Genomic DNA, 23,374 nt, shown 5'->3' on the forward strand with positions numbered 1-23,374 from the left:
GTGTGTGTTGATCAAGATCCGTGAATCAGCAGGAAGACACCCTCAAAACAAAAGAGAGAAGATATATTTTGGTCAAATATTTGCGGAAATGCGTTGCATTGACTGCATGAAAGAATGTAGGCACCTTATCTGGTAATTATGAACCAAGGATCTCGCAGTGCGTCTGCACCTGCGCAGTGTTGACATACTACTATTGATACCGTCCTCAGTTTTAACAAATGCAAGTATTTCGAGAAGGCAGCAACAGCAGATTAACTGCGACAGCGCCACCATGAGGACAAAGGGGTTCAAACAGACGTTTCCTTTTTCTTAATTTTTTATCTCCATCAAATTAGGCGAAATTTTCTCGATCATTTCGAGATCAACGCGTCCCATTTCATTCACCCGCTGAATGCAATGCGCTTCCGTCAGTGCTGAACGCGGGGAGTCCCGGCCAGCCAGGCCAGTGGAACCACCTGCTGCCCCTCCAGGAGGAACCGACGACCGACGCCCGCCTCTCATGGCGCGACGCATGCTTTGATGTTCGTTGACGAGGACAAGACGGCGGTGGTGGTGGCGGGGCCCCGCTGGCGCATGCGCACTGTTGTCGGAGGGAGGCGGGGTGTCAGACTTTGGGTGCAGCAGCAGCGGCGGCAGCAGCTCCAGCGGTGAAGGAAGCGGAGTTTCCGGGCTGTTTGCAGCGGAGGGAGAGGATCGCTGACGCCGCGAAAGCCCGAGAAAGAGTCCCGCCGCCGGCTCGGGTGGGGAGCTGACGGTTCCTTAGCGCCGCTACTGTAGGTGTGTGTGTCCCGCCCCGGTGGTGGTGGTGGTGGTGGTCGGACCGCGAACCCGAGCGAAGACGCGGCACAAGGCGGCGGAGGGAGCGACGAGCCACCAGCTGCCGGCATGGCCCGGGACTACGATTACCTCTTCAAGCTGCTCATCATCGGGGACAGCGGTAAGCCGAGGCCGGGGCTGCGGGACGGGAAGTAGGCCTCGTCGGCCGGGGTTTTCCATCCGTCGCACGGTTGGTTGTTGCTTCGACAAAGGCTCTCCGCAGTAACATTTTATATGACCGTTTGGTCATGACGGTTAAATGTGTGGTGCAAGACACGTAGAGTCACACAGTGCACGCGCGCACACACACACACACACACACACACACACACACACCCGCCATGTTCGCGGCGCTGAAAGGGCGTCGGTTGTGTGTCCGGACTGGGCACGTCAGCCGCGGAGGCCGGATGTCTCCTCCGGCAGCCGAACATTTCGTTTGAATACCGAGAGCGCCGCTCGTTCGCGTTAGCTTCATACTTTGAACGCGCGCGACTGTAACACAAGCCGCCGTGTGGGTTTTTGCGGCTTTCTAGTATTTAAATTGTATTTATTTTAATTTCATTTGGCCCCCAGTCATGTTCTGTTAGCCGCCTTAGCTCGCTGGCTAGCAGCTAACGGTAGCTAACAGGCTCCGAGAAAGTGAAGGGCTCGTTCCTTGCCGCAAAACATTCGGAACTTGTACCGCCGTCACCGGCGCTTTAACGACGACGTCTCGCTTATACAATGCTGCTGTTGTTCAGCCAGTTCGCGTGTTGTTGTTGGTGTTGCTGTTGTTGCCGCCTGCCTCTGCTAGCTGTTGTTGCTAGCAGTCCTGCAGTGAAGGAATGCAGCAGCGCTGCAGTTCGGCTGCTCTACAGCCACACACACAGCAAGGAGTTGCTGGATGGGCGCTCGTCAATCCCTGGCACAGGGGTCACCGACCTTTGTGAACCTGAGAGCTACTTCACGACCCCGAAGTCGCGTGAAGGGCAACCAGTTAGCAACACTCCACACCCTGCAATAAACTTTCTCCGTAGGATATCATTCTGAATGATATCGATCTTTCTGATGACGCTGATTACGTCAATGAGATGTCAGTAATGATCAACGATGACTTAACGAGGTTGGGTACAACTCGTTTGAGCCGCAGCTCGACCAGTTGTGCTATTTTTCTAACTGGCCTGCTGGCGACTCATGCGGTCCTTGGAGGGCGGGGGGGGGGGGGGGTACCTGTCGTTGGTGACCCCTGCCCCCTGATGTTGTGAGTGACAGACTGGACAGTGTGTGAGGCAGTCGCAGTATGACTGTGGAGTCAACGCGCTACAGCTCTGGCTAACAACGGCTCATGTTGACAGCTTTTGATGAGCTTTATGTCTTCATTTCTGCACTGGATTGTGGTACTGTCCTCTCTCTCACACACACACACACACACACAGCCCCACTGTCCTCCCAGCTGCAACACACACACACAGAGCAGCAGTAGCAGTGGTGTTGCCAACTTTCATTCAGAATAATAAAGGAGGCTTCGCTCCCGCGGTGCTCGGGGGGGCCATGACCACCACAGGCCAGTGGCTCGCCAGTGGTGGTCCATCATGACGCTAACCTAGGGTTTCAGAAAAGTCTCTGGGTCGCACAGTTTCAACTGCTTGGTTCCCAATAGACATTAGACACAAGCTGAATGTTTAAATTGTGATTGAAATCTTTTAATTGAACGTATTTTATTCACACAACAAGCGATAGATTGCAGGATGGATGCTAGCAGCTAGCGCGCTAGTTTTTGTGAATGGGTTGTGCCGATGGTTTTGCCTGCAGCTTACGCAGATTATGGTTTCAAACTCTGTGGAAACGAACGTGAAGTTTGCATGGAGAATAAATGACGTTGAAGACGACTCAGAAATTCGGGCCAAACTCCGTCCCGTATCCAGTACGGGACAGTCGCAAGATTCTCCTGCTCTGATGTTGCACCTGGAGGTCCGTCCAGGTCCACCAGCTGCTGCTGCTGGCTGACGGGTGAAATGTTGCGCGGAGCCTCGTCTCCTTGTCGCGATTACCTGACAGAGAGAAGAGGGGACCTGGAAGAATGCGAAGGAGAAGAAGATCAGATCTCCGGGTGAAGGTTCTGCACGTCAGCTGGTCTGTGCTGGTCGGATAGCGTGAAACTCCATCACGATGTGATGTTTCTGCAGGAGGTTGCAGAGGTTTGAGAATCAGGCGGTACACGCTTTAATTCCAGGAAGCCATGCAGGACAGTTGTGTTGTGTTGTGTTGTGTTGTGTGGCTTTGACCCTGTGAAGGCTTCACAGTGTTTCTACTGGCAGTGAGGGAGCTGCTTGGGTTGTCCAGAGTTTCTGGAGAGGTTCTAGAGAAGCACTGAGAGGGGGACCTCCTGGTCTGGGCCTCCTCACTGTCACAGCCTGTGGTGATGTTTCCATATTAAAGACCATAGTTGCCTTCTTCTTCTTCTGTGTGTGTGTGTGTCTGACGCTCCTCCTCTTCCTCTTCCTCCTCCTCAGGTGTGGGGAAGAGCAGTCTGCTGCTGCGCTTTGCAGACAACACGTTCTCAGGTGCGTCCTCCAGCCAACTGCTCACACTCTTTCACCTCACCTGTCCGTGACGCACATGCTAAAGTGTGTGTGTGTGTGTGTGTGTGTGTGTGTGTGTGTGTGTGTGTGTGTGTGTGTGTGTGTGTGTGTGTGTGTGTGTGTCCTCCAGGTAGCTACATCACCACCATCGGTGTGGACTTCAAGATCCGGACGGTGGAGATCAACGGTGAGAAGGTGAAGCTGCAGATCTGGGACACGGCGGGCCAGGAGCGCTTCCGCACCATCACCTCCACGTGAGCGAGCATGGACCCACACACACACACACACACACACACACACACACACCCACACCCACAACCACACACACACAGCTGAGCCCAGGTGGGTTTGATTCACGTGGATGCGCCTCAGATGAGGTTTTATTTTGCGGAAGCGGCTTGAAAGTGGAGCTGAAACTGAGAAGCTTCCCCCTCCTGCTGGCAGGTCCTGGTACTGCACAATGTGCCACTGCACTGTGGCAGCAGTTTGCTGTCAGTCTCTGCTGTTGGGTTCAGTCTCCACCAGTTACAGTTCCCTTCCGCTCTGGTTGGGACCACACTGGAGAGGACACACACACACACACACACACACAGCTCGACAGGTTGGCTGTTGTGTTGTGTTGTGTTGTGTTGTGTGCGTCATGAAGCATCAGTTTGTTTTTGGTCTGTGGTGAAGTTTGTTGATGAGGATTTTTATCTCCTCAATCCTGAAGATGGAAGTTCTCACGCTGTTCCCTGCACACACACACACACACACACACACACACACACACACACACACACACACAGGGTGTGTAACGGTATGTATTGTAACGCTGGCTCCCCCTGCCTGTGTATGCAGGTACTACAGGGGCACACACGGGGTCATCGTGGTGTACGACGTCACGAGCGCCGAGTCCTTCGTCAACGTGAAGCGATGGCTCCACGAAATCAACCAGAACTGTGACGACGTCTGCCGGATACTGGGTGAGCGCCCCCTGCCTGCAGCAGAGGACAATACAGCAGACAGACGGACAGAAGCTCTGATTCTCCTCTCTCTCTCTCTCTCTCTCCCTCTCCCTTTCTCCCTCGCTCTCTCTTTCCCTCTCTTTCTCTCTCTCCCTCTCTCTCTCTCTCTCTCTCCCTCTTTCTTTCTTTCTTTCTCACTCTCTCTCTCCCTCTCTCCATCTCCTTCCCTCCCTTTCTCTCCCTCCCCCTCTCCCTCTTTCTCTCTCTCGCGCTCTCTTTCTCTCTCTCTCTCTCCCTCGCTCTCTCCTTCTCCCTCTCTTTTGCTCTCCTCTCTCTCTCTCCCCCTCTCTCTCTCTCTCTCTCTCCCTCTCTTTCTCTCTCTCGCTCTCTCCTCTCTCTCTCTCTCTCCCTCTCTCTCTCTCTCTCCCTCCCTCCCTCCCTCCAGTGGGGAACAAAAACGACGACCCCAACTCCAAGGTGGTGGAGACGACCGATGCGCAGAAGTTTGCCGAGCAGATGGGGATCAACCTGTTTGAGACGAGCGCCAAGGAAAACATCAACGTGGAGGAGGTAACAGCCACCGCCCACAGCAGTAGCTCCACCCACAGCAGCAGCTCCACCCACTCCTAGAGGAGAACAGAAGTCCTTGATTCACCCCCACGTTGCAGAACTTTGCTGATTCCAGCAACTGAATGTCGTGATTAAAAACAAGATATTTGACGCTTCATTCCCCCCCCCCCCCCCCTCGCCATTCCAGATGTTCAACTGCATCACGGAGCTGGTGCTGCGGGCCAAGAAGGAGGTGCTGGCCAAGCAGCAGCAGCAGCAACAGAACGACGTGGTCAAACTCACTCGCAACAGTAAACGGAAGAAGAAGTGCTGCTAGCAAAGTGGAGACACGGACCATCAGCGTCTTTATTCCTACACACACACACACACACACACACACACACACGCACACACGCACACACACACACACGCCTGAGCAGACTCAGCCAATCAGAATTAAAGAAAGATTTATTAAATAATAAAAAAAAGATGAAAGAAAAAAAAGAAAAACGGATGAACGGAAGAAAACCTCGCCCCCTTTGGACGAACCAATCACAGAGACTCGCTAAGCAAATTGTACAGATTATATTTGACTTGAGATCAAGTTTCATTTGGAATCCTGCAGATGGCGCCACCCGCCTAAGCTCCGCCCCTGGATCTGTGACCCCTCCCCCTCTCAGCTTCCCCCCACTGTACACAGGATGTTGAGGGCCCGCCCGCACTGAGGCTCTGCCCTCCCTGGAGGAGGAGGAGTGTGTGGCTCCTCCTCCAACAGATGATGGACTGCCAGGCTTTGTTTTCCATGGCGGTGATGCTGATTGGTTCCTGGACTGCAGCCACTGATCCCACGGACACAAACTGCTTCCCTCTTCATTTTTCTGTTTTTTTTTTTTAAATAAATCTCATCTGTTTGCCAAGCCCCGCCCCTTCCCCCCAGGTAGTGCTGAGCCAACCATCTTTGATTTTTTTTTTTTTCCATGTTAGTTTTTCTTGTCATCTTTCTTTTGAACCCGGGCACTGCAGGCGCCGCCCGGCGTCTTGCTGCACTTCCTCTTCCTCTTCCTCTTCCGTTTGCTTTTAAACTTTTTTTTTTTTTCTTCGAGCTTCTTTTTCTTTTTTTCACATTTTTAAAGGAGAAGAAACCATCAATACTGCCAATATTATTCAGAGTAAACAGCAGCTCCAAGGCTCCTCCCCCCGATGGACTGAACTGCTGCCTGATTGGTGGGGAGGTGCACCCCCCCCCCCCCCCTCCCACCGTGGCAGCGGCGTTGCGGACCTTGTTTGTCGCTGGTCACCTGATGTTTACACCCGACAGCCAGCAGGAAAATATCATCACGGCCGCCGACCTCTGACCCGAGTAGAGTAGATGGAGGAGGGAGTGGCTTGTCGTGGGACAGACTGCTCTCAGGCTGAAGCTCCTCCCCCTCCCTCCACGAGGCCCCGGCGTGGTAACAGTGTCTTTTACTGACGTGTTAATTATTCTTTTTTTTTATTTTTATTTTTTTTGTCTGAATTGGGAGAGAGAGAGAAAACTGGAGAGCGCCGCCGCAGCAGCGCCCCCTAGCGGCTGAGGGCTGCGGCGGCGCAGCGGAGGCCCAGGATGTTTGGGTTGTCTCGAGATCTCACAACTTATGATTTGTACTCATTACATGTATGTATATATAAATATATTTGTGTGTTTATATTCAATATACTGGCCTGGGTGCGCTAGCGCCCCCCGGTGGAAACACACTTCTGTCAGCTGTGGTTTTGCTGTACACTGGAGAAAAAACAAGAGATGTACTATTCATTTTTCCCTGACATGAAATTTAATCAGTAATAAACATTTTAAAAAAAAGAGAAGAAATAAATATTTGACCCACCGTGACTGAGCTGCTCTGTGGTCGCAGTGAGTGCTGCCCTCTTGTGGCTTCAGCTCGCCACAGCTGTTGCCACACATGATGTTTTTTCCAAGTCGCTCATTATTATTATTATTATTATTATTATTATTATTATTAATAATAATAATAATTACTACTATTAACCCGAAGCCAAAGAAAAGAAGAAGCCAGACGTGATGTTTTAAATATCAGACCTAAAAATGTTTGACAAATTTAACTCACACAGGTGGCCTTGACAGACAGACAGACAGACAGACAGGTCGGCATGTGGATGCAATCTGCTGCTGCTGCTGCTGCCATCGTCTCGTTCTACTCAGCTTGTCTGGGTGTGTGTGTGTGTGTCAGGAGTCAGGAGACAGACAGACAGACGGAGACACGTGTAGCTCGCAAAGTATTTATTTGTACAAAAAAATGCTAAGAAAATTGCATGATCAATAAATTGAATAGTCTGAAGCATTCTGCCGGGAGAACAGTGCCGTCAGTCACTGATGAATGGAAGCTCTCTCTCTCTCTCCCTCTCTCTCTCTCTCTCTCTCTCTCCCTCTCTCTCTCACACACACACGCACACAGAGTGGAGCCAAACTTCTGGAATGCTTTCAGTGACAAAATGTTTCCCGCAAACAAACAAACAAACAAACGTGTGGACGTCATGTGGGAACCAACAACAGAATGAGAGCAGAGACCTGCAGTGGCCTGCAGTGAGACTGAGCTCATGGACAGACTGAACCTCTGAGGAAAGAGTCAGACGTGTACTACAGTGGCGACTCCTTATGCTAAGCTAAGGCTAATTCTGCTGCTGATGAGTTGGCCCCACTGGTATGGAAATGTGCCGTTCATGTCAGTCGTTGTTGTTCTCACTGAATTCAAAGTCCCACACACACTTTGTGTTGTGTCGTAGAAGCCCAGCGCTTCCTCTGATTGGACGATATGAACGGATGAGACATTCTGCAGCTTTGGGCGGCAACAGGAAGTGGCGCCTGCTTGTCTTCCTGTCTAGACCGTGGTTGGATGATGCTGATGATGTCACCGTGAAGTGTCAGACTGTAGTAACAACTCAGGTTCACGTCTCGCTCGCTGGCTGTCACATGACACACGTGAGGGAAAAAACAAACACACACACACAAAAAAAAAAATCCTTAAATTAAAAACTGTACAAGTTGATAATGCGTCTAGAAAAACACCTCCACTTCCTGTCAAATATAGAAATATATCGCTTCAGTCCAGACTGGCCTGGTCTCTAATAGAAAAAAAACACTCTGTCTTTGGGTAGATCCTGCCCGGCAACAACCAGCTGAGGAGATGACAACACTCACGCACACACACACACACACACACACACACACACACACACCTGCATAGCTTCACACGGACACACAGACAGACAGACAGACAGGCAGGAGACGGTCGGTCACCTGACACGGAAGCCCAGCGGCTCACAAATCAAAGTGGCCATGATGAGTGGAGGAGGGGGAGGAGCCTGTCTGTCTGTCCCTCCGTCCCCGCCCCCTCCTCCGGCTGATGTAAACATTTGTATCAAGAATTTGGTCGACTAGAAGATGAGTGACATCGAGACACAGAGACGGACCAGCGCGTGCCCGCCGCAGGTCTGTTCGGGAGAGGGCGGGGCCCTGGGCGTGGGGGGGGGGGGGGCGGGAGCCTGTTGGCTGCCAGCCGGTCATTCTCTCACAGTGACTTTTTTTTTAATTGTGACTGCGTGCCACTGGTCTCACTGCAACACAACTGAGTTCAGACTCCAGTTGAATCATGGGGAATCTAGGATCCTCCCCCCCCCCCCCCCAGTCGGTGAACGCTTGGCCAACAGGAGCCGCTACAGACGCAGCCTCGAGTCAGCCATCGGCAGCTCAGCTTTAGTTTCCATCACCAGGTTTCATGGCCATGTTTAGGTTTTTGCGCAACTCTCCGGGTGATGGGAACGCAGCTACTGTCGCCCCCTGCTGGCAAACCCTCTTTAAATCCCCCACCCCCACCCCCCCGTTTTGATTTTGATCCTTGCTCATCAATAAATTCAATAGAATGAAACGAATGAATCACAAGTGGCCAAACATTGGTTCCTGTTTGCCAGCTGTGATTTCCTGACCAGTGTTGATGATGTCACTCTGAGGGGGCGTCGCCTGCACCGATTGGTCACCAGGATCACATGAACAGACCTGAGAGGACGCACCTGGTTGACCTGACTGCCCCGCCCACCCCTCCTCCCCTCCCCTCCACCACAGGCTCCGCCACCCCCCTCCCCCCACCCAGCAGTCTCCCTGACGTCTGACAGCATGGTCCGGCTGGTTGGCGGTGGGCGGGATCACGTGGGCGTAGGCACTAACAGGAAGCTCTTCCTCAGAGGAAGTGAACCCAGGAAGCCCCGCCCCCCCCACAGCCCCACCCCCCGGACCTGTGCGCCACTGTCTGCGACTCAGTCCAGTAGAAGAAGAGCGATGATGGGATGGATAAAGTGCAAAATGACTTCCCCCCCCGCCCCCTCCCTCCCCACCCCCCCCAATCCCCCCGTCGCTGTCTGTCTGTCTGTCTGTCTGCTTGCTTGCACGTTTCCCATGATGCTCAGCTCTTTTTGAAGAAGGAGAAGAGCCTCCGGTCCCGGTCGGCAAGGCGCTGCGCCCGCCTGGACGGCTGGCGGGGCGGCGCCGACACGGAGGAGTGGGCGGAGCTCCACTCGTCCTGGTATTTGTCCATCAGCTGCTGGTCGATCACCCGGTGCATGTCGTCCTGCATAGGGACACACAGCATGAGAGGGGGGGCCGGGAGGGCGGGGGGGAGAGGGGGGGGGCGGCTGGTGGTTGGTGGATGCAGCGGAGGAGGCGGAGCTTAATGGTCAGATCACATGTGGAGTGTTGACGGCAGCGGTGCAGCAGAACTGGAGGTTGGTCCTGGTCTCCAGAACTCTTGCTGAGGCTCTGGGCTCGGACTCGGAGGCCTTTTACTGGGTCTGGTCTCAGTGTGGGACTGGGAGGACTGGGAGGACTGGGGTTTTGATCCAGACCAGTGGAGACTCTGCCAACACCGTAATAACACCATAATAACGGAAAAGAATCCCGCTGCTGCCCAGAAGCAGAACCAGAAGGTTCTAAATGCTAGAACATCTGATGGAGCGACAATACCAGACACCTTGGCCACACCCCCCAGGTCTGGCTGAACCAATCCTGCACCAGGGTGTCGGTGATGTCATCACCCAACAGGTCAGCTGACCAGAGGTGGATGGAGAGGGGGCGGGGGGTGGAGGATGGTGAACCATGACTTGGCGAGGGTGAGGAGGGGGGGTAGGAGGGGTGAGGAGGGGGGGGGCTCACCTTTAAGGCAGGAGGGGGGGGGGGTAGTACGGAAGCTGAGAAAGGCCACTAGATGAGAAACCACAAGAGCCAAACTGTAAAGAGCCCTGAGGAGGCAAACTGGGGAGAGGGGGGGAAGGGGGAGGGGGGGGGGACACAGCTGCAGGTTACAGGTGTGGGAGGGGAGGACACACACACACACACACCTCCAGTGTCACACTCATGACATCATCACTGTGCGACACCTCCCACAATGCATCCTGAAGACGAGCGACCGCTGCTGCTACGCTACTGGTGGGAACCCTGGACATGTGACCTGTGGTGACCTGTGGTGACCTTTGACCCACCTGCCACGCCTCCAGCTGCTGCGACAGGTTGAGCTTCTGCTGGATGGCGTCCAGCAGCTGGCTGTTGAGAGACATGATGTCAATCTTACACTTGGCCAGCTCCATCTCCACCGCCTTCTTCCTGCAGCACACACACACACACACACACACACACACACAGGCTCGTTAGCTTAGCACGGAACAGGAAGCTCCACAAAAACCTCCTGGCTGTCCAGCGCTGGCGGAGGTGGCATGCACAGCTACTGGTGCGTCCACCAGGGGGCGCTGCAGGGTGCGTACTTGGCGATGGCGTCGTCCCGGTCTCTGATGGCGCTCTGGAGCTGCTCGCTGGGCTCTCGGATCTCCGACATGGTCTTCATCCGCTGGTTCTCCTCTCGCAGGGAGCAGGTCTCCACGGAGAGCAGCGCCACCTGCAGGCCACAGAGGGAGGAGGTGAGAGGACGGCCGGGGGGCGGGCTCTCTGTGTGTGTGTGTGTGTGTGTGTGTGTGTTCCTGAGTGGGCGTGGCCACCTGATTGTGCAGCTGCAGCAGCTCCTCCTCGCTGCTGCGGGTCTTCTCCTGCTGCTCCTCCCTCAGCTCCCTCAGCTCCTCCCCCAGCCTCCTCACCTGCTCCTCCAGGGCCTCCTCGTCGCTGCGCCGCGAGCCCTGCCGCACACACACACACGCACACACACACACACACACACACATACGCACACACACGCCAAATTTAAATCAGTTTGAAATTCAAAGGTTTGTGGGATTGGTCATGTAAACCTTTGGCCACTAGATGGCACCATGTTCATCTTTTCCTCAGGCTGCGGGGCTCCAGCCTGCTTCTGGTTTTACCAGGAGCACAGTGGCGCCCCCTAACTGAAAGGTTTAGGGGCACCAGCAGATCTAGGGGGAGCCACTGCGCAGTAAATATGACTATAACGGTGTATTTATATTGTTATCATTATTTTCCTCTCATCGTGACTGTCTGTTACCATCAATGCAGCAGAAAGCACAGTGTTTTAAATTGAAATAACTTCAGAACCAGCAACAAAACATCACAGCTGCGTTTGTAATCAATTCATTTACAGATCAATTTTTATGATCTGTAATTTCCCCTTTATACTTTTAACAAATCAATTTATACAATCATTCAATTGTGTCAGTGAAAAAATATAAATCAGGGTTTGTTTGTTTTTACAAATAAACGTTTATATTATTGAGGACGCAACATATTTTTCTCCGTCGCCCCGTCAGCCCCACAAACTATGTTTTAATTAAACCTGCAAGCAGGGTTGGCGGGACCGAGCCCACCCCATGGACTTGCGGCTGACAAACTGGCAGCACTTTGAGAAAAGATGAAAAAACCAGTAGTGAAAGAAGATTTCAATAATATGAATACTGAACAATTACGTATTGGCAGTGTAGTGTGTTTAAAATGGGGCCCTATGTCTCTAGGAGAAAGTTGAAATTTCACCCCATAGACTTGCATTGAAATAAGGCTGAAGCTAGGGTTAGGGTTAGGGTTAGGGTTCCTCAAGTACTAGAAGCCCCAAATTTGGTGTGGGCGTTTCTTGGAGGCTCCTGATGAAAAAGCAAGTGGCCCCATGTCTCTAGGACAAAGTTGAAATTTCACCCCATAGACTTGCATTGAAATAAGGCTGAAGCTAGGGTTAGGGTTAGGGTTAGGGTTCCTCAAGTACTAGAAGCCCCAAATTTGGTGTGGGCGCTTCTTGGGGGCTCCTGATGAAAAAGCAAGTGGCCCCATGTCTCTAGGACAAAGTTGAAATTTCACCCCATAGACTTGCATTGAAGTAAGGCTGAAGCTAGGGTTAGGGTTAGGGTTAGGGTTCCTCAAGTACTAGAAGCCCCAAATTTGGTGTGGGCGCTTCTTGGGGGCTCCTGATGAAAAAGCAAGTGGCCCCATGTCTCTAGGACAAAGTTGAAATTTCACCCCATAGACTTGCATTGAAATAAGGCTGAAGCTAGGGTTAGGGTTAGGGTTAGGGTTCCTCAAGTACTAGAAGCCCCAAATTTGGTGTGGACGCTTCTTGGGGGCTCCTGATGAAAAAGCAAGTGGCCCCATGTCTCTAGGACAAAGTTGAAATTTCACCCCATAGACTTGCATTGAAATAAGGCTGAAGCTAGGGTTAGGGTTAAGGTTAGGGTTAGGGTTCCTCAAGTACTAGAAGCCCCAGATTTGGTGTGGGCGCTTCTTGGGGGCTCCTGATGAAAAAGCAAGTGGCCCCATGTCTCTAGGACAAAGTTGAAATTTCACCCCATAGACTTGCATTGAAATAAGGCTGAAGCTAGGGTTAGGGTTAGGGTTAGGGTTCCTCAAGTACTAGAAGCCCCAAATTTGGTGTGGGCGCTTCTTGGGGGCTCCTGATGAAAAAGCAAGTGGCCCCATGTCTCTAGGACAAAGTTGAAATTTCACCCCATAGACTTGCATTGAAATAAGGCTGAAGCTAGGGTTAGGGTTAGGGTTAGGGTTCCTCAAGTACTAGAAGCCCCAAATTTGGTGTGGGCGCTTCTTGGGGGCTCCTGATGAAAAAGCAAGTGGCCCCATGTCTCTAGGACAAAGTTGAAATTTCACCCCATAGACTTGCATTGAAATAAGGCTGAAGCTAGGGTTAGGGTTAAGGTTAGGGTTTCGGGGTTCCTCAAGTACTAGAAGTCCCAAATTTGGCGTGGGCGCTTCTTGGGGGCTCCTGATGAAAAAGCAAGTGGCCCCATGTCTCTAGGACAAAATTGAAATTTCACCCCATAGACTTGCATTGAATTAGGGTTAACGATAAGCCTGAAACTAGGGTTGTCTTCAGGAATCTAACTGTTTAACTTTTATCCAAGTGTGAACAAGGGTGTAGGCGTGGCCAGTGAATGAACGGACAGTCCGACTTGGGGACGTTTCAAACAAGTTCAACTATCTCACTTCCTGTATGTCGTATCCAAAACGTTAGAGTGTACGCGACATCAAGCTTGATGAGGCGAACGCATGGGTTTTTGTTGCACGTCGATGCGACTTTCCTAGGGGGCGCTACGGCCATTAAAGTTTCTTTGTCATGTCTCGGTTTTTTAAACCTTGGAAACAAATCCTTCCAACTCGGCCATTTCTGCATCTCCAGGAAATATAGTGGCATCATTGTTTAGCCAAGGTCTTCAGGAATCTAACTGTGCACCTTTTATCCAGGTGTGAATAACGGTGTAGGTGTGGCCAGTGAATGAACGGACAGTCCGACTTGGGGGCATTTCAAACAAGTGGAAATATCTCACTTTCTGTATGTCGTACCTTCCTCGTGGAAGCTAGGGCCATTTCTCATTTTTGGACGCCATTTCTAATTTTTGGATGCCTTTAGGGGGCGCTAGAGAGTGGGATTTTGCCTTTTACTCTACATTTTATAAAATTTTACGCCAGTTTCTACGTGCGTGCCAGATTTGGTGACTTTTGGAGTATGTCAAGGGGGTCAAAATGTGGTTCGAAGCCGCCCGTTAATAATAATAAGAAGAAATGGACGGAAAAAAAAAAGACCTGCTCTGATGAGAGCAGGCCTTCGCTGATGCTCAGTCCCGAATAATAAACATACAAAGAACAAACGGGTCTTCGCCTTGCGATGACCTGCTCTGCTTCAGAGCAGGTCTAATCGCCGGGGCTCTGTCCCCGAATAATTAAACTTTAGTTTAAAAAAAACAAACATTTACTGGTCGCACGTGCGTGAGCGACTAGACGGAATTTTTTTTCTCGCAGCGTCTCAAATCTCAGGGGCAAAATGCCACCACAGGGGGGCAGTAGCGCCGAGTCGTTACCGTAGACTCGTTGCCATCCAGCAGGTTCTGCGTCAGCCGGCGCAGCTCCAGCAGGCCGGCGTGGAGGCTCCCGGTGGGGACGTCCCGGGCCGAGGACGTCTCGGACGACTCGTCCATGGAGGAGTCGGTGGACAGCGCCGAGTCAGTGACGTCGCTGCCCCGCAGGTGGCAGCAGAGAGAGCGCACCTCGCAGTAGGCCTCCCACAGCTGCAGACGCAGCTGCAGACAGACAGGACAGACAAGACAGACAGACAGTCAGACAGTCAGTCAGTCTCTTGTTCAGATATCTTGACCTCTTCTATTGGAACCAGTGTTGCCCTCTCTTGTTCATTCGCACTCACTGACTCAGTTTTATACTTTAGCTGCTTTTGTTGCTCTCTGGTTCTCTGCATGCTTTCCTCACACTGAGGCTCCGCCCAGTAGCGAGATTTCACTGCTCAGTGTGAGTTACGTGTAGTGAAGGACAGTAGCAGTGAAGTACAACTGCGATGTGCAGGTCTTCTGTTTTCCTCTTTGATGACTTGGAGAAAATATTCCTCCTCCTCCTCCGTCCAATCATAACGCACCATTTTCACTGGTCAGTCAACTGGTCACGTGACCCCGTAACGTCACGTCCACTGACGTGTCAGTGTGAACAAAGTGTTTCCATGACACTGGTGTGATGTTCCTCAATATGGATCCGTGTGGGAAACCCCCTGATGAGAGTCAGAACCTTTCAACCACGCTGGAGCTGAGCTTTGGTTTCCATCACCAGGTTTTATTATGGCCATGTTTAGGTTTAGTGCAATTCTAGGAGTGATGGAAATGCAGCTACAGACTCACAACGCGACACAACACAACGTTTGAACATTGTGTTTTATAGTGTTTGATAGTGATGTTTTAAACGTGTGAAGTCATAAAAGAAATCTGATCTTCAAACAACTTTGAAATAACCTCCAGTGTGTTAGGGGTTAGTTAGGGTTAGGGTTAGTCAGGGTTAGAGTTAGGGTTAGGGTTAGTCAAGCTTGAACCTTGACCCTACCTGCTCCCGCTCCTGCTCCTGCTCCTCCTGCTCCATGCTCTGCTCCATCTCACACAGCAGGCTGCAGCGCTGCGGCGCGGCGCTCTGCAGGCTGCTCTCCTCCGACAGCTCCTGCAGCCGAGCCGCCAGCTGCCGGTGGGACAGCTGCACCTCCTGCAGCTCCAGCTGGCTCTGCCGCAGCTGTAGAGAGGGGGGGGGGGGGGGGGCACAGGTCAGGGTCTCAGGAGGTCAGGAGGTCAGCGCTACCTGGGTCTCTCACAGTGGGAAGAGTGACGGCGCCACCTCCAGACACTAAAGGCTCATTTCACTTTTTTAAAACTCGTGAAGCAAAGCTGAAAGGTGGGCCGGCCTTGGTGGGTGCGCGGGTCAGGTGATGAGGGTGGGGTCAGCTGAGGTGGGTGGGGTCAGGTGATGAGGGTGGGTGGAGTCAGGTGATGAGGCTGGGTGGGGTCAGCTGATGAGGGTGGGGTCAGGTGATGAGGGTGGGGTCAGCTGAGGTGGGTGGGGTCAGGTGATGAGGGTGGGGTCAGCTGAGGCGGGTGGGGTCAGCTGATGAGGGTGGGGTCAGGTGATGAGGGTGGGGTCAGGTGTCTCCCTCCACCTGCAGGTCCTTCTCCTGGCACCGCCTCTCCAGCAGCAGCGTCCTCTCCCTCAGGTCGTCCACTGTGTTCTGCAGCAGCTCGTTCTCCTCCAGCGCCGCGTGCACCCGCCGCTCAAGCTCCACCTTCCTCTCCGACAGCATCGTAATCTGCAGAGAGGGAACCGAGCAGCAAGTCAGCTGACCTGCAAGACCACGCCCACCCAGCCAGCCAGCCAGCAGCAGCAGCTCCTCCTGCTCCTCCTCCTCCACCCTGGCGGTTCAAGCCGGGCCATGCAGGAACTTCCTGAGCTAACATGAGCTAAAATTAGCGCCTCAGGCTCTCTGCTTCCCTGGGAGTCTCCTGCCGGGCTCTCCAGGGTCACATGATGTGCTGATGTCACAACACGCAGCCTGATGTCACAACAAAGGCTCATGCAGCAGCAGCAGCAGCAGCAGCCGCAGCTTTTCATGCTCCGTCAGCAGGAAACATCAAAGTGGGACGAAGCAGGAGAGAAAATCTGACTGATCACCGACCGACTGAACTGAAGGTGAATTACAGAGGAAACACTGACGCAGTGCAAACACACAGACTGTAAAGGGAGAGTTTGTCTGTTTGAGTGTTTGTATGGCGAACTGTCCCTTTGTCGGGCTTCCATGCAGCATGCAGCAGCAGCAGCAGCAGCAGCTAACAGGCGTTAGCCTGAGCACTCACTTCTAGCCCTTGCTGCTCCAGGAGAGGAGGGCGGGCGAGCGAGCGAGGGAGGGAGGAAGATGTGAGGAGAGAGAGAGAGAGAGAGAGAGGGAGAGAGAGGGAGAGAGAGAGTGAGAGAGAGAGAGTGAGAGTGAGAGTGAGTGAGAGAGAGAGAGAGTGAGAGAGAGAGAGTGAGAGAGAGTGAGAGTGAGAGAGAGAAGAGAGAGGGAGAGAGAGGAGAGAGAGGGAGAGAAAGGAGAGAGAGGGACAGGGAGAGAGAGAGAGAGAGTGAGAGAGAGTGAGAGGGAGAGAGAGGGAGAAAGAGAGAAGAGAGAGAGTGAGAGAGAGAGTGAGAGGGAGAGAGAGTGAGAGAGAGAGAGAAGAGAGAGAAGAAAGAGGGAGAGAGAGAGAGAGGGAGAGAGAAGAGGGAGAGAGAGTGAGGGCAAGAGGGAGAGAGAGAGAGAAGAGAGAGAGAGGGAGAGAGAGAAGAGAGAGATGAAAGAAGAGAGAGAGAGAGGGAGAGAGAGAAGAGAGAGATGAAAGAGGGAGAGAGAGAGAGAAGAGAGAGAAAGAGGGAGAGAAAGGGAGAGGGAGAGAGAGGGAGAGAGAGAGTGAGAGAGAGAGAGAGAGAGAGAGAGAGAAGAGAGAGAAGAGGGAGAGAGAGTGAGGACGAGAAGGAGAGAGAGAGAGAGAAGAGAGAGAAGAGGGAGAGAGAGTGAGGGCGAGAAGGAGAGAGAGAGAGAGAAGAGAGAAGAGGGAGAGAGAGAGAGGGCGAGAGGGAGAGAGAGACAGCCAGAGAGACAGAGAGAGAGAGAAAAGAGAGAGAGAGAGAGAGAGAGAGAGAGAGGTCAGCAACAGAACACACAAACAAATTCTAACCACTGCTAACAGGCTAACGACAGCCTTGATGTTTGACTGTGGTTCTTCTCCCACCCCGCCCCCCCGCCCCCCTCACCTCAGCCTGGAGCGACTCCAGACGGGTCATGTGCTGGCTGGTGGACAAGCTCTTCTCCCTGAAGTCGTCCCGTAGTGCATGGACCTGAGTGGACAGCTGCCGCTCCACCTCTGCAGCCTGCACACACACACACACACACACACACACACACACACACACACATGGATGTTGACGATGTAGATCAGATGTTTGAAAGTAGCACAACTTCAGATGCCAAAGCAGCAGCAGCAGCAGAAAAGGGCTGGGCACACACACACACACGCACACACACACACACACACACACACACACACACACACACACACACACACACACACACACACACACACAGACAAACACACTTGACCGGCCTGCTGAAAGTCACATGAGCCTGTGTGGTGACAGATGTTAAACTGTGTGTGTGTGTGTGTGTGTGTGTGTGTGACCGTGCCGTGCTGCCCCACTGACCGCCTGATGTTCAGACTCTGCTGTTAATCTGATGCCACATCCTGGTTTATCGCCACAAAATCCAGGCCAGGAAAGTAGGACTTCTGAGCAGCGCCGCCACTGCCGCCCTCCAGCAGGGGGCGCCTGTTGGCAGCCGGCCTGCCGCTGCTCCTGTTGCTTCTGAAACAGCTGTGAGCGGGTCTTTGGTGGCAGGTTACCATGGCAACGGCATGTCACCGTGGTTGTCATGGCAACCAGGCAGCCAGCGGTGGCGCTGTGCTGAGGCCCCCTCGTCTAGACGCAACGGCGGAGGCGACCCCTGCGGTAGAAGGTTACGTAACAGGGAGGAGGAGGACGGTGCGGCCGCGGACGAAGGCCTGAGGAAGATGTGAGCGACTGGAACCGGGTCAGCTCAGCCAATCAGCAGCCAGGAAAAAACACCCAGGAAATTCCACACTGCTTTTGGCTCCAGGACCAAAGCTAATAAGCAGATTAGAGCTTCCAAACCCCCAGGCTCCACCCCATAGCATGACATCACTTCCTGTGCCCTCTCTCCAGGTTGGCCCCCTGCTGGCTGCTAGCGGAACTGGTGAGATGAGTCATTTGCTAAAGACAGGGATCCTCCATCAACAGCAGCGGTCCCCAAACTTTTCCATACCACAACAACCCACAACAACCAACAACAACCAACAACAACCCACTACAACCAACACCAACCAACAACAACCCACTACAACCAACAACAACCCACTACAACCAACAACAACCAACAACAACCCACAACAACCCACAACAACACAAAAACACACACAAACCTTTAGCTTTATTTTGCTGCTCATTAATTGTTTAGAATCAGAAGAGAGCCGGCTGAGAAGATGACGCTGGGCTGTTCCTCCAGCCTATTGGCCAGGAGAGTTATTTCTGATAATCCTGGTGAAGAGATGAGGTGGGTTGGGATGGAACTCTGGATCAGAACCAGAGGCCATCCCATAATATCAGGGTGTTTCCTTGTTCTGTCTTCATTTGATGGTCTTTTGTGTTGTAGCTGCGTGTGTGTGTGTATGTGTATGTGTGTGTGTGTGTGTGTGTGTGTGTGTCTGAGTGTCTTCCCCCTCTCTCCTCCTGCAGATGCTTCTAATAACAGGTTGGCGATGGCGATGTGGGCGGGGCTTAAACGGACGGATTTAGATCATAATTAGAGCACAGAGCAGCGGCGGCGGGGGGGTACAGTGTGATCACAGCCTGGTGTGGTGTAACTCAGACACACACACACACACACACACTGAGTCCAGCTGCAGCTGAATCACTGAATCACTACAATGATTTGGTTCAGTTTGCTCCAGTGAGTCACAAACACAGCAGCTGACCGACTGCAGCCACACTTCAATCTGATTAAAAGTCTTTAATCGCACAGAGTGCATGAAGCCCTGCTGCTCACTGACTCACACACACACACACACACACACACACACACACACACACACACAGGGAGCAGGGAGGGACAGGATGTGCCAGAGAGGCAGGGTTGCTACAGGGACATACAGAGCTGATGGTCATCACCTGACACACCTGACATCAAGCAGGGAGAGCCACAACACAACACAACACAACACAACACTACACTACACAGTGTGGAGCTTCACTCTGCCCCGCCCCCTGCAGGTGTTTTCAAACCACCTCCCCTGGACTGAAGGAACCGCCCCCCTCTGGACTGAAGGAACCGCCCCCTCTGGATTGGGGTGCGCTTGTTTCATCAAGCCGGAGCAGATTGAGGCGTCGCTCTGAGCTGATTAGCTGAGCTTAATGAGGTGGAGCTGGAAACACACTCTGTGTGTGTGTGTGTGTGTGTGTGTGTGTGTGTGTGTGTGTGTGATGTGTTATTGCATAAGTTCCTCTGTCCAGTCTGAGTGACTTATTCAGCAGAGAGCCACCAGATCTTCACCTTCACTGCTGAGGAGGTATCTCACGCCAAGTGGGCGGGGCCAACTCTCTCACACATACACACACACACACACACACACACACACACACTAGTTTGCTGGGTGGTGTTGTAAGCAGCATTAGGACCATGTGACCCCAAAGCTCAGACTAATTTAATCCTCCACGCAGATCAGCCCCACCCTGAGGCTGGCGCGCACACACACACACACACACACACACACACACACACACACACACACACACACACACACACACACACACACACACACACACTCACCCTGCTGAGTTGCTCCAGCAGCCGGTGGTTCTGCTCCGACAGCTCGCTGATGGCCTTGGTCTTGTCGCGGTCGGTGTCCCTCAGCTGCACCTGCTGCCGCTCCAGCGCCCCCTGCAGCTGCTGGACGTCCGTCTCCAGCTCGGCCACGCGCCCCTCCCACTCGCCCTCGCGACTCTCCAGGCGCCGCCGCAACTCATGTTTCTCCTGCTCCAAGTGCTGCAGGTGGACAGAGGAGGGGGGGGGGTAGGGGGTTCAAAGGTCACGACCAAACACGACAGGACAAAGTGACGCAAGTCCAGACACACGAGTTCTCTCGGAAAAGTTTGGAGAATGTATCTGGAGGCAGTCAATGAATTCATCCCTCTTCCAGATTTGCTGCTGACGCGTCTGTTTCCATGTTGTGTTTTGTTTGGGATGAAAACCAAAACAACAGAGGGTGGGGGGTGGGGGGGCTTCTAAAGGAGGAAGCTTATTTTTCCTGAGCTGCTGGACAGATCAAAGGACTGAGCAGATGCACTGTGGATCTCCAGCAGACAGATAATAGATCCACAGCAGATAGATTGAAGCAGCTCGGCCCCCCCAGACCAAGGAGTCGTTGTCCTCCTCTTGTTGCCACGTGTGTTGTGTGGAAGTTTGAACTCGAATCCCTGTGACTAAAGGCCTCATCACCATGAACAACCAACAGCCTGAGGAAAACCTGTTGGTGCAGAGAGACAGTCAGGAACTGTGGTTCCAACTGTCAAGAGGAGCTGAAGCTCCTGTACAACTGTCCACAGGAACTGTGGTTCCTCTACACCAGGAACTGTGCTTCCTCTACACCAGGAACTGTGGTTCTACACCAGGAACTGTGGTTCCTCTACACCAGGAACTGTGGTTCTACACCAGGAACTGTGGTTCCTCCACACCAGGGACTGTGGTTCCTCTACATCAGGAACTGTGGTTCCTCCACACCAGGGACTGTGGTTCCTCTACATCAGGAACTGTGGTTCCTCCACAAAACTGTCAACAGTGACTACATGAGGCACAGGCAGCATCAGCGACTGTTTTCTCCTCCAACTTTACCTCTAGTTTCTCGCTGAGATCTTTGTGCATCTTCTCGTATTGCTTGCTCAGGTCCTGGTTCCTCTCCAGCAGCGCTTTGCCCAGCTTGGCGGCCAGGACCAGGTCCTTCTCCTTCTGACGGAAGAGTGACAACAGGTCGGGGTTGTGCACCGCGCCTGGCGCCTCCAGCTCCGGCCGCTGGTCCTCGGCGGTGAGCATGGCCAGCTCCTCCTCCAGGGCCGTGCCGAGGCCTCCGGAGCCGCCGTGCCGCAGCGGGTGACCGTGGCCGCCGCCGGGCTCCTGGGCGCCGGCGGCGGCTGCGGCTGCGGCGGCCCGGGGCTCCATGCTGTCGCTGTCCAGCTCCAGTGGTGCTGAAACGGCGGCGCAGGTCTGCAGGTCGAGGCAGGAGGCGGACATGGCGGGTCGCGGGAGACAGATTCACTCCGGACGGAGCCGCTCTGACTGAGCGGAGCGGCTCGTCGTCGGCGCCCCGGCCGTCATCCCGCTAATGTCCCAGCCAGCCGCCTGGTTAACCGGATGTCGTCCTTACGTCCTCGCGTCCGTCTCTCGGCACTCGTTCAACTGCTGCAGCCCCGGACCGGGACTGGGATGGGGTGGGAAAACAGCGCCACCTGCTTTAGCGGCGACTCTGCGGTGCAGCGCAGCGGGACTCTGGGCTGAGTCTAACCGGAACCGGGGATGATGCTCGGGCGGCGGTCCTCCCCGTGTCGGGGTTCCGGCTCCTCCATCCCGGTGCTACTGGAGGCTCCTGACGGCCGAACGGATGAGCGCGCGGCCACGACGCCTGCTCATCCTCTTTCTACGCGAGAGAGCGCGCGCGCGCTCCCGCCACGGTGAGTGACGTCGACTGCGACCCGCCGAAGGCAGGAGGCGCCGATTGGCTAGAAACGATAGCGCCATATTTTTTGGTGTGTCACGCACGCGCGCCGGCGCGCGCACGAAATTCGCACGCCGGCTACATCCATCCAGGAGGCGAGCACGTGACGCGCTGGGACCAGCTGGCTGCGTCATCAGCAAAAACACACAATCCGACCGTTGATCAACAACAACAACAACAACAACAACAACGACTACACAAACATGATTGTCACTTCCTCTTTTGAGGCTAAGGCGCCAAGTGTTTACCAAGCAGCAGCTCCCCCTACAGGCGCTGCCCGTAAATCACTGTTCAAATGACAAACAACAAATTCCAAATATTCCTCGCTGATTAGCCAGACAGGTTGAAAAGTCACGTGACCATAAGACCGAGGAGCGCGACACATTGCTCCGTTATGAGTTAAATCTCATACTGCAGAATGTTTGGAGAGCTGAGTTTTAGCCGGAAGTCTCTGAGATGCATGATGACACGTTTCCTGGAGTGAATTCTGCCTCGTTACCACAAACACCGTGGTTGACTTCACCACACTAACACACTGCAACACTGTTTCTCCTCTTCCCAGAGATTACAGTGTGTTGTTGTTGTTGTTGTTGTTGTTCATTTCGACTAGTTTACTAGACGATAGAAGCTGGTTAGTTGGTTGGTTACAACTAGCCCTCTGATTGGTGCTCATGGATTTGTTGACGCTGTGTGTGTGTGTGTGTGGGGGGGGGGGTTTGTTGTAGGAGCGGACGGACATCAAAGGTGAGATTCCAGTCAGTCAGGATTAGGTTTGGATTGAGTCTGATCCGGATACACAGTGAAAACTTCAATATGTTTCTCCTCAGTCTTTGTTGAGGAGGGAGATGGGAGGTGCTGGGGGCGGGGCCTGGTGCTGACCGATTACAAACAAAGCTGATAAGGCGAGACAAAAGAAGTGGGTCACCGCACCGTCCTGGTGGACCTCCGTCTTCTCTGACTGCACCACACCGCACCGCACTGCAGAGGACACCAACACAGTGGCGACATCAGACCAGCGAGTCAATAATAATCATTTCTGATCAGGAATAAAACAATAATGCTTCTTATTTTGCGGAGAATTAATTTGTGCTACTAGAAGTTCAACTTCCATCGCTGCTTTTACTACTGACTATGGCTCCATCTGCTGGTCAAACATGGTATTGCGTCACACAATGAGCAGTAAACAGCAGCTGGCTGTCGCTGCAGAGCGGCTCTGCTGACCCATGAACTGCCGCTAGGGGGCGCCGTACGCTTAGAATTGTGGGAAAAGTTGCTCCACGAGGACTTCTAATGACAAGGTACGCGTGGCTTTTATTAAATTACAGGTCAATTAATAAAAATCTTCTTTCCGTTGCCAATATGTGTTTA

The 23,374-nt window shown here is 53.1% G+C and overlaps 2 protein-coding genes across 4 annotated transcripts; one reads left to right on the forward strand and one right to left on the reverse strand.

Moving 5' to 3' along the window:
* Positions 1 to 566: 566 nt before the first annotated feature.
* rab35b (RAB35, member RAS oncogene family b) lies at positions 567 to 5,383 on the forward strand. Its single transcript, XM_076023032.1, has 6 exons — positions 567 to 937; positions 3,309 to 3,359; positions 3,508 to 3,631; positions 4,218 to 4,342; positions 4,770 to 4,894; positions 5,082 to 5,383. Exons 1-6 carry the CDS (start codon positions 886 to 888, stop codon positions 5,208 to 5,210), a joined length of 606 nt encoding a protein of 201 aa, XP_075879147.1. The 5' UTR covers positions 567 to 885; the 3' UTR covers positions 5,211 to 5,383.
* Positions 5,384 to 9,285: 3,902 nt separating this feature from the next.
* On the reverse strand, positions 9,286 to 22,149 carry bicdl1 (BICD family like cargo adaptor 1). Of its 3 annotated transcripts, XM_076023031.1 has the most exons (12): positions 21,130 to 22,149; positions 20,068 to 20,283; positions 17,424 to 17,540; positions 16,490 to 16,501; positions 15,799 to 15,945; positions 15,198 to 15,377; positions 14,177 to 14,395; positions 10,910 to 11,044; positions 10,679 to 10,809; positions 10,400 to 10,520; positions 10,074 to 10,172; positions 9,356 to 9,492 (listed from the first exon to the last, which is right to left on the reverse strand). In XM_076023031.1, exons 1-11 carry the CDS (start codon positions 21,523 to 21,525, stop codon positions 10,122 to 10,124), a joined length of 1,725 nt encoding a protein of 574 aa, XP_075879146.1. In that variant the 5' UTR covers positions 21,526 to 22,149; the 3' UTR covers positions 9,356 to 9,492; positions 10,074 to 10,121. The 3 variants fall into 3 exon arrangements, with proteins under 3 accessions (XP_075879144.1, XP_075879145.1, XP_075879146.1); XM_076023029.1 differs by lacking the exon at positions 10,074 to 10,172 and having other exon boundaries at positions 9,286 to 9,492; XM_076023030.1 differs by lacking the exons at positions 10,074 to 10,172; positions 16,490 to 16,501 and having other exon boundaries at positions 9,286 to 9,492.
* Positions 22,150 to 23,374: the final 1,225 nt, after the last annotated feature.

The sequence above is a fragment of the Nelusetta ayraudi genome, unplaced genomic scaffold, assembly GCF_046127955.1.
Source record: "Nelusetta ayraudi isolate G7.1 ecotype Tasmania unplaced genomic scaffold, CSIRO-AGI_Nayr_v1 ptg000014l, whole genome shotgun sequence".
NCBI lineage: Eukaryota > Metazoa > Chordata > Actinopteri > Tetraodontiformes > Monacanthidae > Nelusetta > Nelusetta ayraudi.